General features: G+C 39.4%; 1 protein-coding gene across 3 annotated transcripts in view; it reads right to left on the bottom strand.

The window, feature by feature from the left end:
- Positions 1-13,534, bottom strand: part of AFF3 (ALF transcription elongation factor 3) — a 508,712-nt gene that overhangs the window by 127,909 nt on the left and 367,269 nt on the right. For all 3 annotated transcript variants that reach the window (XM_075590476.1, XM_075590475.1, XM_075590473.1), the window contains one exon: positions 512-563. In XM_075590476.1, the coding sequence (XP_075446591.1) occupies positions 512-563 (52 nt within the window). The remainder of the gene's footprint in view (positions 1-511; positions 564-13,534) is intronic.

Below are 13,534 nucleotides of genomic sequence, written 5' to 3'. Positions count from 1 at the left end.
ACAATTTTAAACAGCTGCTTGAAAATGACAAACACATGCACTTATATTTCTGCTCGCACTTATCAGAAAGATGTCAGCACACAGAGTATTTTCTTTCATTATTAAAATCCGCTCATTTACTACAAATCTTGATTTATTTATATTAACTCCCTAGTAAGAGCAAAGAGTTTCATTCACATGGTTTTCTGTGTTTATTCTTCATGGGCTCCACTATATCACATCAAATTAATTCCCCTTCATCCAGTCATCCAGACAGAGGCCACTGGGAGAGGTTGAATATTCTGCACTTGAAGGCCCTGACACAGAACTACTTCACCTGTTCTTTCAACTGCAAACTTACTCTGAAAACAGAGATTCAGATCCTCTTAAACTAATCCGCCTGAAGCTTTTAAACTCCACGCCATTGTTAACAGTTCACTGCTGTTTGTTTCTGCAAAGTTGCAAACCCTTTAAGAAAAAGCTTGATATAAAACCAAGCTAATATTGCCATAATGGGAGCGAAAGGTCTTACCTGGTCACTGTCATCTTCATCACTGCTTAACTTCAGGTCATCTTCTAACAGTCTAGAAGAGGGAAAAAATATTATCAGAACATTACACACTGGCACAAGCTGCTCATGTCTGAGACAAACAGTGACATCCTGATAAGGATAAACTGGCGTTAGGATGTATATATGGTATTTTACCTCATATGCAGTTCCTTCCTGCCTCCTGGTGATGGTCTATTTACTAATGTCTCCCAGCCGCAAAACTGGGACAAAATTAGTGTTAAAAACAGCATCATACAGTATTTAAAAAGAAATCCCATTGAAAGTAGTGGTAGTGTGTAATTCTGGTGTAATTCGTGTGCGCTGGTTTTGTCCCAGTTGGAATATTTTAGTGAACTTCCCTCAAATAGGTCAGTAGTTCTGCAACATCTTGGTTACTGAGGATAAACAATAATAGTCTCACTGTGGTCCTAACGTCCTTAAAGATGTAATACCTGCTACACTTAAAAAAAACAAAAACATGTTTTTCTTAATGTCTTAAAGTGCTGGTCTGGGTTCCCCCGACTACCCATGTTCCCTATCAATCAGCAGGTTTGTCCATTGAGCAACAATAAATTCCCAATGGACACAGGGTGGCCACAGGGTCAGGCCAGCTCTGACGGTCAATAGAAAGGTGCAATTACAGATGCGACTTTCTGTATGTTACCCTTCGGTAATATTTGTAGTTGTTAGTGTCAAAATAGCACATTAATACTACAAATATATTGGCAACGAGTTACATAGTAGGTTGAAAAAAGACATGTGTTCATCAAGTTCAACCTACTGGATGCTAAATTTAAACAACGGATACTTTATCCTATATCTATTCTTACAGTATATTGATCCAGAGGAAGGCAAACAAAAAAACCCCAGTGACATACTGTATCATCCAATGATATCTCATAAGGGAAAAAATAAATTCCTTCCCGACTCCAAGAATTGGCAATCAGATTGCTCCCTGGATCAACACCCTTCCCATGTTTACTTATTTGGTATATCCCTGTATACCTTTCCTTTCTAATGTCCAACCTTTTTTTGAACAAATCTATTGTATCTGCCATCACAGTCTCCATGGGTAATGAATTCCACATTTTAACTGCCCATACTGTAAAGAATCCTTTCTTTGTTGCTGGTGAAATCTCCTTTCCTCCAACCTTAAGGGATGACCTCAAGTCCTTTGCACTGTCCTTGGGATAAATAGTTATTTTGAAAGCTTCTTATACTGTCTCCAAATATATTTGTATATAGTTATCATATCCCGTCTTAGACGCCTCTTTTCTAATGTAAATAAATCTAATTTAGCTAGCCTCTCCTCATAAGTTAGATTGTCCATCCCCTTTATAAATTTGGTGGTTCTTCTCTGCACTCTCCCAAGTTCAATAATGGCTTTTCTAAGGAGTGGTGCACAAAATTGTACTCCATATTCAAGGTGTGGTCTTTGTAATGCTTTATAAAGTGGCATAATTAATGTTTACTTCCCTTCCATCTATTGCCCATTTAATGCAAGATAAGATCTTGTTTGCCTTTGCAGCTACTGGATGACATTGGGCACTATTGCTAAGCCTGCTGTCTACAAGCACTCCTAAATCCTTCTCCATCAAGGATTCCCCCAATTTATCCCTGTTTAATTTGTAAGTTGTTTGTTTATTCTTGCTTCCCAAATGCATAACCTTACATTTATCTGCATTAAACCTCATCTGCCATTTACCTGCCCACGTTTCCAGTCTCTCCAAGTCCTTCTGTAGAGAAATTACATCCTACTTGGATTCTACTACTTTACACAATTTAGTGTCATCAGAAAAGATGGAGACATTGCTCTCTATGCCAACCTCAAGGTCATTAATAAACAAGTTAAAAAGCAGTGGTCCCACTAACAATCCTTGAGGTACTTCACTCACAACTTTAGCCCAATCTGAAAAAGTTCAATTTATGAAACCCCTCTGTTGTCTATCCTTCAACCAGTTTTCAACCCAGGTGCATATATTTTTACTGAGTCTAGTTTGCTTTATTTTATACACCAATCTCTTGTGTGGAACTGTATCAAAAGCCTTTGCAAAATCTAAGTGGGTCCCTGGATGAGATAAGTTAAAAAATAATAATTTTTGAGAGGACTGCTGCTTTAATATGTCTTAATAAATATTTTTTTAATCCCTTTAAGCTCTGACCAGCAAATCTATGTGTTTTCTTGTATGATATCGCACTCCTAAGATATCTGCTTGTCAGTTTTAGATTTATAAGTAATAGAACTCCTCTGTAAATAATGGTTGTAATGCAATGTGCATAATATGAGTTCTTGGGAGAAATTTAAAAAATAATGAAGCCAAAGTCATAAATTGTCAAACTGTTTTACAGTACTTTCCAGTGTCTCTCAAAAACCTATTTTATGGGATAACATCCGTAATCTTTCTTCTTTATAGTATCAGGTTCAATAAAATGCTTAGTATATGAAGACTGAGCTCACAAGCACTTGCTGTATGCTGTGATATCTTTTAATGGAACTATGCGGTTTTGAAACCTCCGATCACTATAATTTAATCTACTGTATGACTGTCATGACCCTTAGTTTAAGTGCTTCACTGATACCATGTATCTTTCATGTCAGCCCTTGTCATGATAATATCATGAAATATTAAGTATTTTAATTAATCTAGCATACCAGAGGTTAATGTTGGTTAAAAATTATCTTAAATACATAAAATTGTCAAAATACATATATTTTTTATTGTAGGACGGACCGCTGTCCATGCCAAATTTTATGTGCTGATTTAGGGACATGGATACCTGGATTTGTAAACGAGAGGATTGAAATATAGCTGTCCTGATACTATAAAAAATGTAACATTAAAGGAATGGCTTTATGATCTGTGGAAAACCATGTGGTGTGGCCTACAATTTTTAAAACAAAAATAATAAAACTTTATTACATCTAAGAATAATACACAATTAAATATTATTTACAATAAAAAGATAAAATCCCTGTTGTGGAACGGCAGCATGATGATATACTGGAGTATATATATAGAAATCTCAAATGTGTAAATAAGCGTTTGTAGATGTAACTAATATATATATATGTATAGATGTCTCCAGTGGATATATCTGACCGTCCTTGTATAGGATATATGATCAATAGTAGGTATCTAATATGTATAGTGCACTTAGGTCACCAATTTAGGAGTCATCTAATAATGCAACCTATAGGGCACACGTCACTTAAGACTAGATGTCATGCAAAAGCCTGGTGTAAGGCTCTATATCTTATAGATATACAGTAAGAAAATAGCGGCAAATAATGAAGCAAGATGGTGTTTAGTCTTGAGGACAGGTACATATAGATACACATGCATATGGGTACATGTGAATCAGGGAATATATCAATTAAATGGTCTACTGTATGTAAGTATATTCCCAATAGAAGCAGTATGTAGCTACAGTATATAGCATATTTGCACAATGCAGAGTGTCCGATGCCTCTCTGTGTAAGGGAGTGCATAGGGCTGTGCCTCTCTCGGGTTTTGTATGTATATGAGGTCCCCGTTTGTGTGGTATCCAATGTGTATAAACGGAAATGCTGTTGCCACGGTTGATAGGATATGAGGTGTGCCATTTGTGAAGGATGTTACGGATTGAGGGGATATACTGTATTGTTCATTTGAGGGACTTTGCGAACTGAAGAATATATCAGCTGGATAGCTGTGTGTATTAACCCGTGCCACGTTTTCACAGGTGTGCCGTACGTGACACCTTTAAAAGGTATCACACAACCTCAAATAAATCTACATTTCCTAAGGACTAAAACAGACCCTAGGGGCCATATTCTATACCTGCCGAAGCGGGCGTTCGGACGATTTTCAGACGAAAATCCCCACTGAAATTACTCGAAGAGCTGCTTACCCATATACTGTATAGAATAAGACCCTAGAACTTTGAACTACACGCAAGGGTTTGTATCCTATGATACATATTGCCAATATTCACTTGAAATGATTAATTGCATTCATTACAATGTTTCCTATCCACTCAGTGTTATAGGGGCCTGCAACTCATTGATTTATACAAACAGAAAAGCATTGATAGAAAAATGTATTTATATATTCTCAATACGGTATGTTGTACAAATAACCAGGCATTGGGAAACAAAAACCTGCTACCATCAGAGTATTAGTTAGAAGCATCACATAGTTTACATACACATACGTTACATACAGATGTATCAGGCATTATTATTATTATTATTATCTATTAACGTAAAATAACACGTTATCTCCTTTGTTGTTGCTCTCAGTAGCGCTACTGCTAAATAACGTGTCAGTGTTAACGCCACACATTGAGTTAATGTGTGCAATAACGGCTGCTACATCTGTACTTGCATACAGAAAATAAAGGTCCCTTTTCAATATGCTGTTAAGCTGTCTTCCCCATGCTGGAGAAGATTTTAATAGCATTCATTTCCATTTAACTGAATACAGCGAAAATCTTCTTAGGTATGAGAAAGAAGTATTTCTTGTGTTGTATGCAAATGCTTCAAATAAATTAAGCTGAGCTCTTTTCCAGTACAGGGAAGACAACTGCACGGCATATGGAATCGGGGCCAGAATTCTCCCGTTTGGAAGAGAACTATTATCTTTCAAGCATTACTTCAGGAGGCATACTCTCAAAGGGATATTTGTGATGTAAGTCATTAAGAACATGTGACTTTTAGGGGCCATAAACCTCTGATGCTGCCAATGCAAAATTATCAGTAAACAACAAGCAATTTGCCCCAATACAAACCTGATATTTAGAATGATCTATGTGTAACGCCTCTTTCCCCAGCCAATAAAACAGTGTCAAATAAAAGTGTATTAATTCAGTACATGTGATGCTCAGCATCTCTATTTATTTCTCTTGGGTGTTGGCATCCGTGCAGGCTGGTAAACAATTGCTAATAAGAGATGGGTGTCAGGATCTTTTCTCACAAATAGTGTTTTCTTTATTTACAGTGAACAGCAAACATATTTCATCCCTGGGTGTCCATGCAGCATCCCTAAAGAGGCACGTTGCTTGTCACCCTGTCATCATGTACATGGCAATCCCTTGCCTAGCAGACAGCCTTTCCTACATCCCACAATACTCATTGGCAGAGTGCCCTCTTGCTTAAGGATTCACACCTGTCACCCTGACAGATCTTCGGATACCCACCCACTGGGTACAGGAGAACTATTACTCTAGCAGTTCTGGGGTGACACTCCAAGGCCCATATGCACAAACCCTCCTGTGGAGTACCATGTACATCCCCTCTTATGGGTAAGTGACACTAGAGTCTAACACAAATAGTTTCACACTAAAACAGGACTCGCACTATGTACAGCGAGATCCCCCATCCCTGTCTCCTCCAGGGATCTGAACCTAGAATGTTCTAGACTCAATACATATATTTAGTAGTGACATCACTAGTTACCATACCTATAGGGGGAGTGGTTTGAAATGTACTTAGTATCTTATACCCAGTGAGTGCTAGACCCATTCTAGAAGATGGGCGTGGCTAGGTTCTGCCTAATCACTCTGCACCATGTGATGAAAGAGGGGCGTTAAAGTGTTGCCACCCATATAGTTATCCCTCTAGTGAAGTGGCTTTCAACCTTTTTTTGGTTAAGGAACCCCAGAATTAGATTGTGAAATTCTCGGGAACCCCAACCCTCTCCCCCCCCCCATTCCCCCACCCCGCCCCCATCGCTCATACCCCCCGTCTCTCGTGTCCCACACTCTCCCCCTTAGACTACCTCTCCCCCTTACGCTCCCTCTCTCTTCTCCACACACACACACTCCCCATCTTGCGCTCCCCCTCTCATTCTCTCTCCTACACACACACAAACCCTCTCTCTCCTACACACACGCCCCCTCTCTCTCCTACACACACGCCCCCCTCTCTCTCCTGCACACACGCCCCTTCTCTCTCCTACACACACACGCCCCCTCTCTCCTAAACACACACGCCCCCTCTCTCCTAAACACACACACGCCCCCTCTCTCTCCTACAAACACAATTTTTTTTTTAAAAGAGAGCTCCCGGCATGTGCGGCAAAAATCCAATTTTGTCAAAACTGCAGAGAGCGTGTGCTCTTAGCTTGGGGCCTGCAGTGCTGCGCCGATCCCAAGCTCTCTCCTCCTGTTAGTCAGAAGTTGAACCTGTCTCCCGGCGCAGACAGCAAGGATTGCAGTGACTGGGCAGCTGCTTTGCTGAGCTCGGGAGCCACCGGGTCACTGCTGCGTGGGGTGCCGCTGCACCACTGGGCCTGGCACAGCTGGGAGAGTTGTTCACCCCCCGTGGCTCTCCCCCCGTGGCGGCCGCAGAACCCCTGAGGGGTGCTCGTGCAACTCGGTTGAAAATCACTGCTCTAGGGCCCCATTTTCTAGAAGTGAATATAATAATCCCAAAGGGGGGTTACATATGCATAGAAATCGCTCAGTTTCACATCTCATTTGCATACATTTTTCAACCGATTTCTGGCAATACCTCCCAAAAAGGCAGACATGTTGCCTCCCTCAATAAGGCTTTTTTTGGTGGAGAGAGTTAGGATGCGCTTATAGTGCCGGCGACAGCGACGGCTTGGTCGCGATCGCTGGAAGTCACTTCAATTTGATTTTTCCAGTGACCACAGCGTGACGTCAGCGTCGCCGTTGCATCACCGTCGCCGGCACTATAAGCGCTGCCTTAAACTCCATGTGGTAAGACGAAGGATACCTGGGAAATGAGCAAATAAAAAATATGTATACAAAACATTATTCAAATGGCTTATTTGCAGATTTGCCAGTTATCTTTCTCACAAGTGTGCTTCCCAGCAATTTGGGCTGCAAACGGTAACAAATAGATAATGTTACTTTAGTAATATTAGGATACATTGTAGCTGCTGAGTTACACTGACTGAAGCAGCCATTATGTTAGGCTGCTTCCATACAGGACGCGTCTGCACGCTGAGCGATCAGATTGCCTAAAGGCAGTGATTGCGTCTATACAGCGTGCGGGCACGTGAGGGGGGAACGGGAGGGGGCGCGCAATGCGTGTGAAATCAGTCAAAACTGATTTCTCGAGCAGTCACGTGAGCGGTTCGCCCTCATCTGTGACATCACTAGCCCGCCCATAGACACGCCCCCAGACGGCGCACGTACTAAGGCCAGGGAAAGCTCAGCCTCCGCGTGCCTGCTGTGTCTATGGACGCAGCCTTAGTCACACAATCAGGATTTTGACAGATTTATGGCATGATTGCCATCTTAGGTAAGGATGTAGAATGGCCACATGCTTTACATATACAAACACTGTCATAATTTTTTTTTAAAGGATTGTAGTATTGCTGCTTTAAAGGCCTTAATAAATACATCGTTTGATATATAGACTTCTTCCTATCAATAAACTAATCGGCAGCAATACATCTGTTTACACTGCATAGGCCATAAACATTTTATATCAACAATAAAGAACTATGCATAATAGTTATTCTTAGATTTTAGAGCAAAACTGAAGGACAAAAGTGAACTTCCCCAGCTGCATCACTCGCTCGAGACAAAGCTTTGCACTAATAATAAACCTTCTGTTCTGCCTTGAGCAAAATTGGTTTGAGATGTTTTATGTTTCAATTCAACATCTTATCTCGCTAAATGTTGCAGTACCTTCTCATCAATTTGATAGCCCCATTTGTAATGCCTGAGTCTCTCAAAGAAATGGAAAGACGTTGATGACTCTTCTCACTCACTGAATGGTAGCTATTCTAATGTATGGATCCAGGGGGAGGGAAGGGAGCAGGATCGTCAGGAACACCCAGAAAGAAACATATAAATACAGATCATGGTGTGGTATGAAAATACATATGAGTCAGAAATCCGGAAATGCTTGGCTCTTATGAATAACCTACTTACAAGATGTAAGATTTAAACCAGCGTTTGTATAGGTAAAGATGAATATACTGGCTCTTCTATTTGGGATCGCAGACTGCAGCAGACTGGTAGTTTAAACGGTATGCCTGCTGAGACCTTCACTTTCACAGTACAGCAATCGCATTCATTCAGAGAAGAGAGGAAAACATAGGGTTTCACCAGGTAACACCAATTTTATCGTAGTAACATAAAACATATGTACTCACAATATATAATGTGAACACAGTCACATAAAGGTATCTTTTAGGGCAGCGGCGGCTTGGCAGATGGAAAAAACGAAAAGGTCCTCCACTCCACTCAGACTTCCCTCCGCGAGGGTGCCCCCTCGTCCGGTGCCGATGGATGGCGTCTGTCGTCACTTCCTGGCCTGGTGGTGACGACTTCCGGTACGGGCGGGAAGATCGGAGGGTTGGAGGGCTCGCCTAACCGTAGCTGCACCTCTGGGGTAGGAGCAGGTTGACAGACTGCTTCCTTCCTTGAATCGGCTCAACGCGTTTCACTGCATCCGCAGCTTCCTCAGGAGCAATGATTGTGTCCCATAATGGGTGTTACTTAAATAGCATCCTCAATTAGGACACTAATTGAAAAAACACTTGATTACATTACGCACAGATTCTCCCACATGGGTACACAATACTGTGGTCCAAAAATTACGGCGCATATAAATACACATATTAATTTTATTCACTCTCATATGAGAGGTTCTAAAAGGTAAAATATAAATTAAAACATATTATAAAAACTAAAAATCATCATTAAAACTCGGATAGTTGATAATTATTAGAGAAGGTCCGTACATAGAGGGAAAGAGAGAGAACATAGATTAGCAAAGTAAATGCAGTGTATATAAATCAGATAACAGCATATATATATATAAAATTAATAAAATTTCAATTAAATTAGATTATTTACATATATCAAGATAATTAAAGTGCAAGTGCAATATTTAGAGGAAAGGTGCAATCTCAAAATCCACATTAAGACCGTTAGGTGTCAGTGTATTTAGTTTATGTACCCAGTACATCTCCCTTCTGCTTAAGTCTAGATTTCTATCCCTTCCTCTCCAATGTTGTACTACATGCTCAATTGCAGTGAATTTTAATCCTGCTGTATTGGAGTTGTGGAATATAGAAAAATGCTTAGAGACATTATGGGACTGGATACTTCTTCTGATATTGCTCAGGTGTTCTAAGATGCGTATCTTAATTGCTCTTGTGGTTTTACCCACATATTGTAGCCCACATGGGCATTCGAGGAGGTAAATAATGTAATTTGAAGTACAATTCATATATTGTTTTATTTTGTATTCTTCATTTTTATTGTTACTCATGAATTTCTTTTTTTCTTGGTTTTTGTGTCCGCAGGCTTTGCAAGAACTACAACCATAGAAACCCTCCAATTTTTGGAGCCATCCATCTTTCTTTGTTTCCAATTTTTTTAAAGCACTTGGAGCTATCATTCCCTTCAGGTTTTTTGCTTTTTTGAAGATAACCTTGGGGTGCTGTGGCATATTGTCTTTCAGGATAGGGTCATTTAATAAAACATGCCAGTGTTTATTAATAATTTTCTTGATATTGTTTGACTCTTTATTAAAAGAAGTTAAAAATGCTGTGTCGAAATTTATATTAGGAGTTTTGTCTTTATTTTTAGGTACTATTAAGTCCTGCCTATTTAGACAGTTAGCCTTGTCAAATGCTGCGTCCAGGAGGTCTGTCTTATAGTGTTTCTCAACAAAGCGTTCTTTTAGAATGTTACACTGATCGTTAAATACTACTGTATCAGTGCAATTACGACGCATCCTTCTGAACTGATTATATGGGACATTGTCCATCCATAAATTCTGGTGACAGCTTGTACGTAAGATGTAATTATTACTGTCCACTTCCTTAAAATAGGACCTAGTTTTTAACGTACCATTCTCTATATAGATAGTGAGATCTAAATAGTTAAGGGTGGTTTTACTTGTAACAGAGGTGAATTGTAAATTGTAATTATTTATGTTTATACTTGACAAAAAGGAGTCCAAATTCTCCTGGGTGCCTCCCCAAATTAAAATGACATCATCGATGTAGCGCCGCCATAGGACAAGGACCTTTACAAACGACCTAAAAACACTTCTAGACAGGGGTAAGGAATTGGGTATACTCAATGAAAATGAGTATAAATTCTTGTTCAATGAGTATCCCCAATTACCGATATTTTATATATTGCCTAAAGTCCACAAATGTATGCAACAACCTCCCGGAAGACCGATTATTTCCGGTATTAATTCATTGACATCAAATTTGTCGGCTTATATTGATACCTTCCTACAAAACCATGTTAAAAATCTTAAATCATATCTGAAAGATACTACAGATGTGTTACATTTATTAGAGAGTATCACTTGGAATGATAAGTTCATTATGGCTACTATAGATGTCGCATCTCTGTACACGTCTATAGAGAAAAACCTAGGATGTGAAGCAGTAAACTTCTTTCTCAAACAAGATCAAGATATGAGTGATCAACAAGTCCAATTCATTCTTGACAGTATATGTTTTATACTTGATAAAAATTATTTTTGGTTTGATAACAATTTTTACATTCAGAGATGTGGTACCGCCATGGGAACGAGGTTTGCTCCCAGTTACGCCAATCTCTTCATGGGACTCTGGGAGGAGCATCACATATGGCCCGGTGGCGTCCTGGGGGCGGACCTTGTCCTATGGCGGCGCTACATCGATGATGTCATTTTAATTTGGGGAGGCACCCAGGAGAATTTGGACTCCTTTTTGTCAAGTATAAACATAAATAATTACAATTTACAATTCACCTCTGTTACAAGTAAAACCACCCTTAACTATTTAGATCTCACTATCTATATAGAGAATGGTACGTTAAAAACTAGGTCCTATTTTAAGGAAGTGGACAGTAATAATTACATCTTACGTACAAGCTGTCACCAGAATTTATGGATGGACAATGTCCCATATAATCAGTTCAGAAGGATGCGTCGTAATTGCACTGATACAGTAGTATTTAACGATCAGTGTAACATTCTAAAAGAACGCTTTGTTGAGAAACACTATAAGACAGACCTCCTGGACGCAGCATTTGACAAGGCTAACTGTCTAAATAGGCAGGACTTAATAGTACCTAAAAATAAAGACAAAACTCCTAATATAAATTTCGACACAGCATTTTTAACTTCTTTTAATAAAGAGTCAAACAATATCAAGAAAATTATTAATAAACACTGGCATGTTTTATTAAATGACCCTATCCTGAAAGACAATATGCCACAGCACCCCAAGGTTATCTTCAAAAAAGCAAAAAACCTGAAGGGAATGATAGCTCCAAGTGCTTTAAAAAAATTGGAAACAAAGAAAGATGGATGGCTCCAAAAATTGGAGGGTTTCTATGGTTGTAGTTCTTGCAAAGCCTGCGGACACAAAAACCAAGAAAAAAAGAAATTCATGAGTAACAATAAAAATGAAGAATACAAAATAAAACAATATATGAATTGTACTTCAAATTACATTATTTACCTCCTCGAATGCCCATGTGGGCTACAATATGTGGGTAAAACCACAAGAGCAATTAAGATACGCATCTTAGAACACCTGAGCAATATCAGAAGAAGTATCCAGTCCCATAATGTCTCTAAGCATTTTTCTATATTCCACAACTCCAATACAGCAGGATTAAAATTCACTGCAATTGAGCATGTAGTACAACATTGGAGAGGAAGGGATAGAAATCTAGACTTAAGCAGAAGGGAGATGTACTGGGTACATAAACTAAATACACTGACACCTAACGGTCTTAATGTGGATTTTGAGATTGCACCTTTCCTCTAAATATTGCACTTGCACTTTAATTATCTTGATATATGTAAATAATCTAATTTAATTGAAATTTTATTAATTTTATATATATATATGCTGTTATCTGATTTATATACACTGCATTTACTTTGCTAATCTATGTTCTCTCTCTTTCCCTCTATGTACGGACCTTCTCTAATAATTATCAACTATCCGAGTTTTAATGATGATTTTTAGTTTTTATAATATGTTTTAATTTATATTTTACCTTTTAGAACCTCTCATATGAGAGTGAATAAAATTAATATGTGTATTTATATGCGCCGTAATTTTTGGACCACAGTATTGTGTACCCATGTGGGAGAATCTGTGCGTAATGTAATCAAGTGTTTTTTCAATTAGTGTCCTAATTGAGGATGCTATTTAAGTAACACCCATTATGGGACACAATCATTGCTCCTGAGGAAGCTGCGGATGCAGTGAAACGCGTTGAGCCGATTCAAGGAAGGAAGCAGTCTGTCAACCTGCTCCTACCCCAGAGGTGCAGCTACGGTTAGGCGAGCCCTCCAACCCTCCGATCTTCCCGCCCGTACCGGAAGTCGTCACCACCAGGCCAGGAAGTGACGACAGACGCCATCCATCGGCACCGGACGAGGGGGCACCCTCGCGGAGGGAAGTCTGAGTGGAGTGGAGGACCTTTTCGTTTTTTCCATCTGCCAAGCCGCCGCTGCCCTAAAAGATACCTTTATGTGACTGTGTTCACATTATATATTGTGAGTACATATGTTTTATGTTACTACGATAAAATTGGTGTTACCTGGTGAAACCCTATGTTTTCCTCTCTTCTCTGAATGAATGCGATTGCTGTACTGTGAAAGTGAAGGTCTCAGCAGGCATACCGTTTAAACTACCAGTCTGCTGCAGTCTGCGATCCCAAATAGAAGAGCCAGTATATTCATCTTTACCTATACAAACGCTGGTTTAAATCTTACATCTTGTAAGTAGGTTATTCATAAGAGCCAAGCATTTCCGGATTTCTGACTCATATGTATTTTCATACCACACCATGATCTGTATTTATATGTTTCTTTCTGGGTGTTCCTGACGATCCTGCTCCCTTCCCTCCCCCTGGATCCATACGTTTTGTGAGGGAATCAGTGTATATTCCCTGGAAGGTTGAGAGTTTTTTCAGTTTCACCACTTATATTTATAATTTTTTTAGACCACCTGCACTGTGTTTAAGCGCCACTCTAAATCACTGGGTTTCAAGCTATTCTAATGTACCTGA

This window comes from Ascaphus truei, chromosome 3 (assembly GCF_040206685.1).
Source record: "Ascaphus truei isolate aAscTru1 chromosome 3, aAscTru1.hap1, whole genome shotgun sequence".
Lineage (NCBI taxonomy): Eukaryota > Metazoa > Chordata > Amphibia > Anura > Ascaphidae > Ascaphus > Ascaphus truei.
The sequence above is the reverse complement of the archived record's forward strand: the minus strand, read 5'-3'. Positions and strand labels throughout refer to the sequence as shown.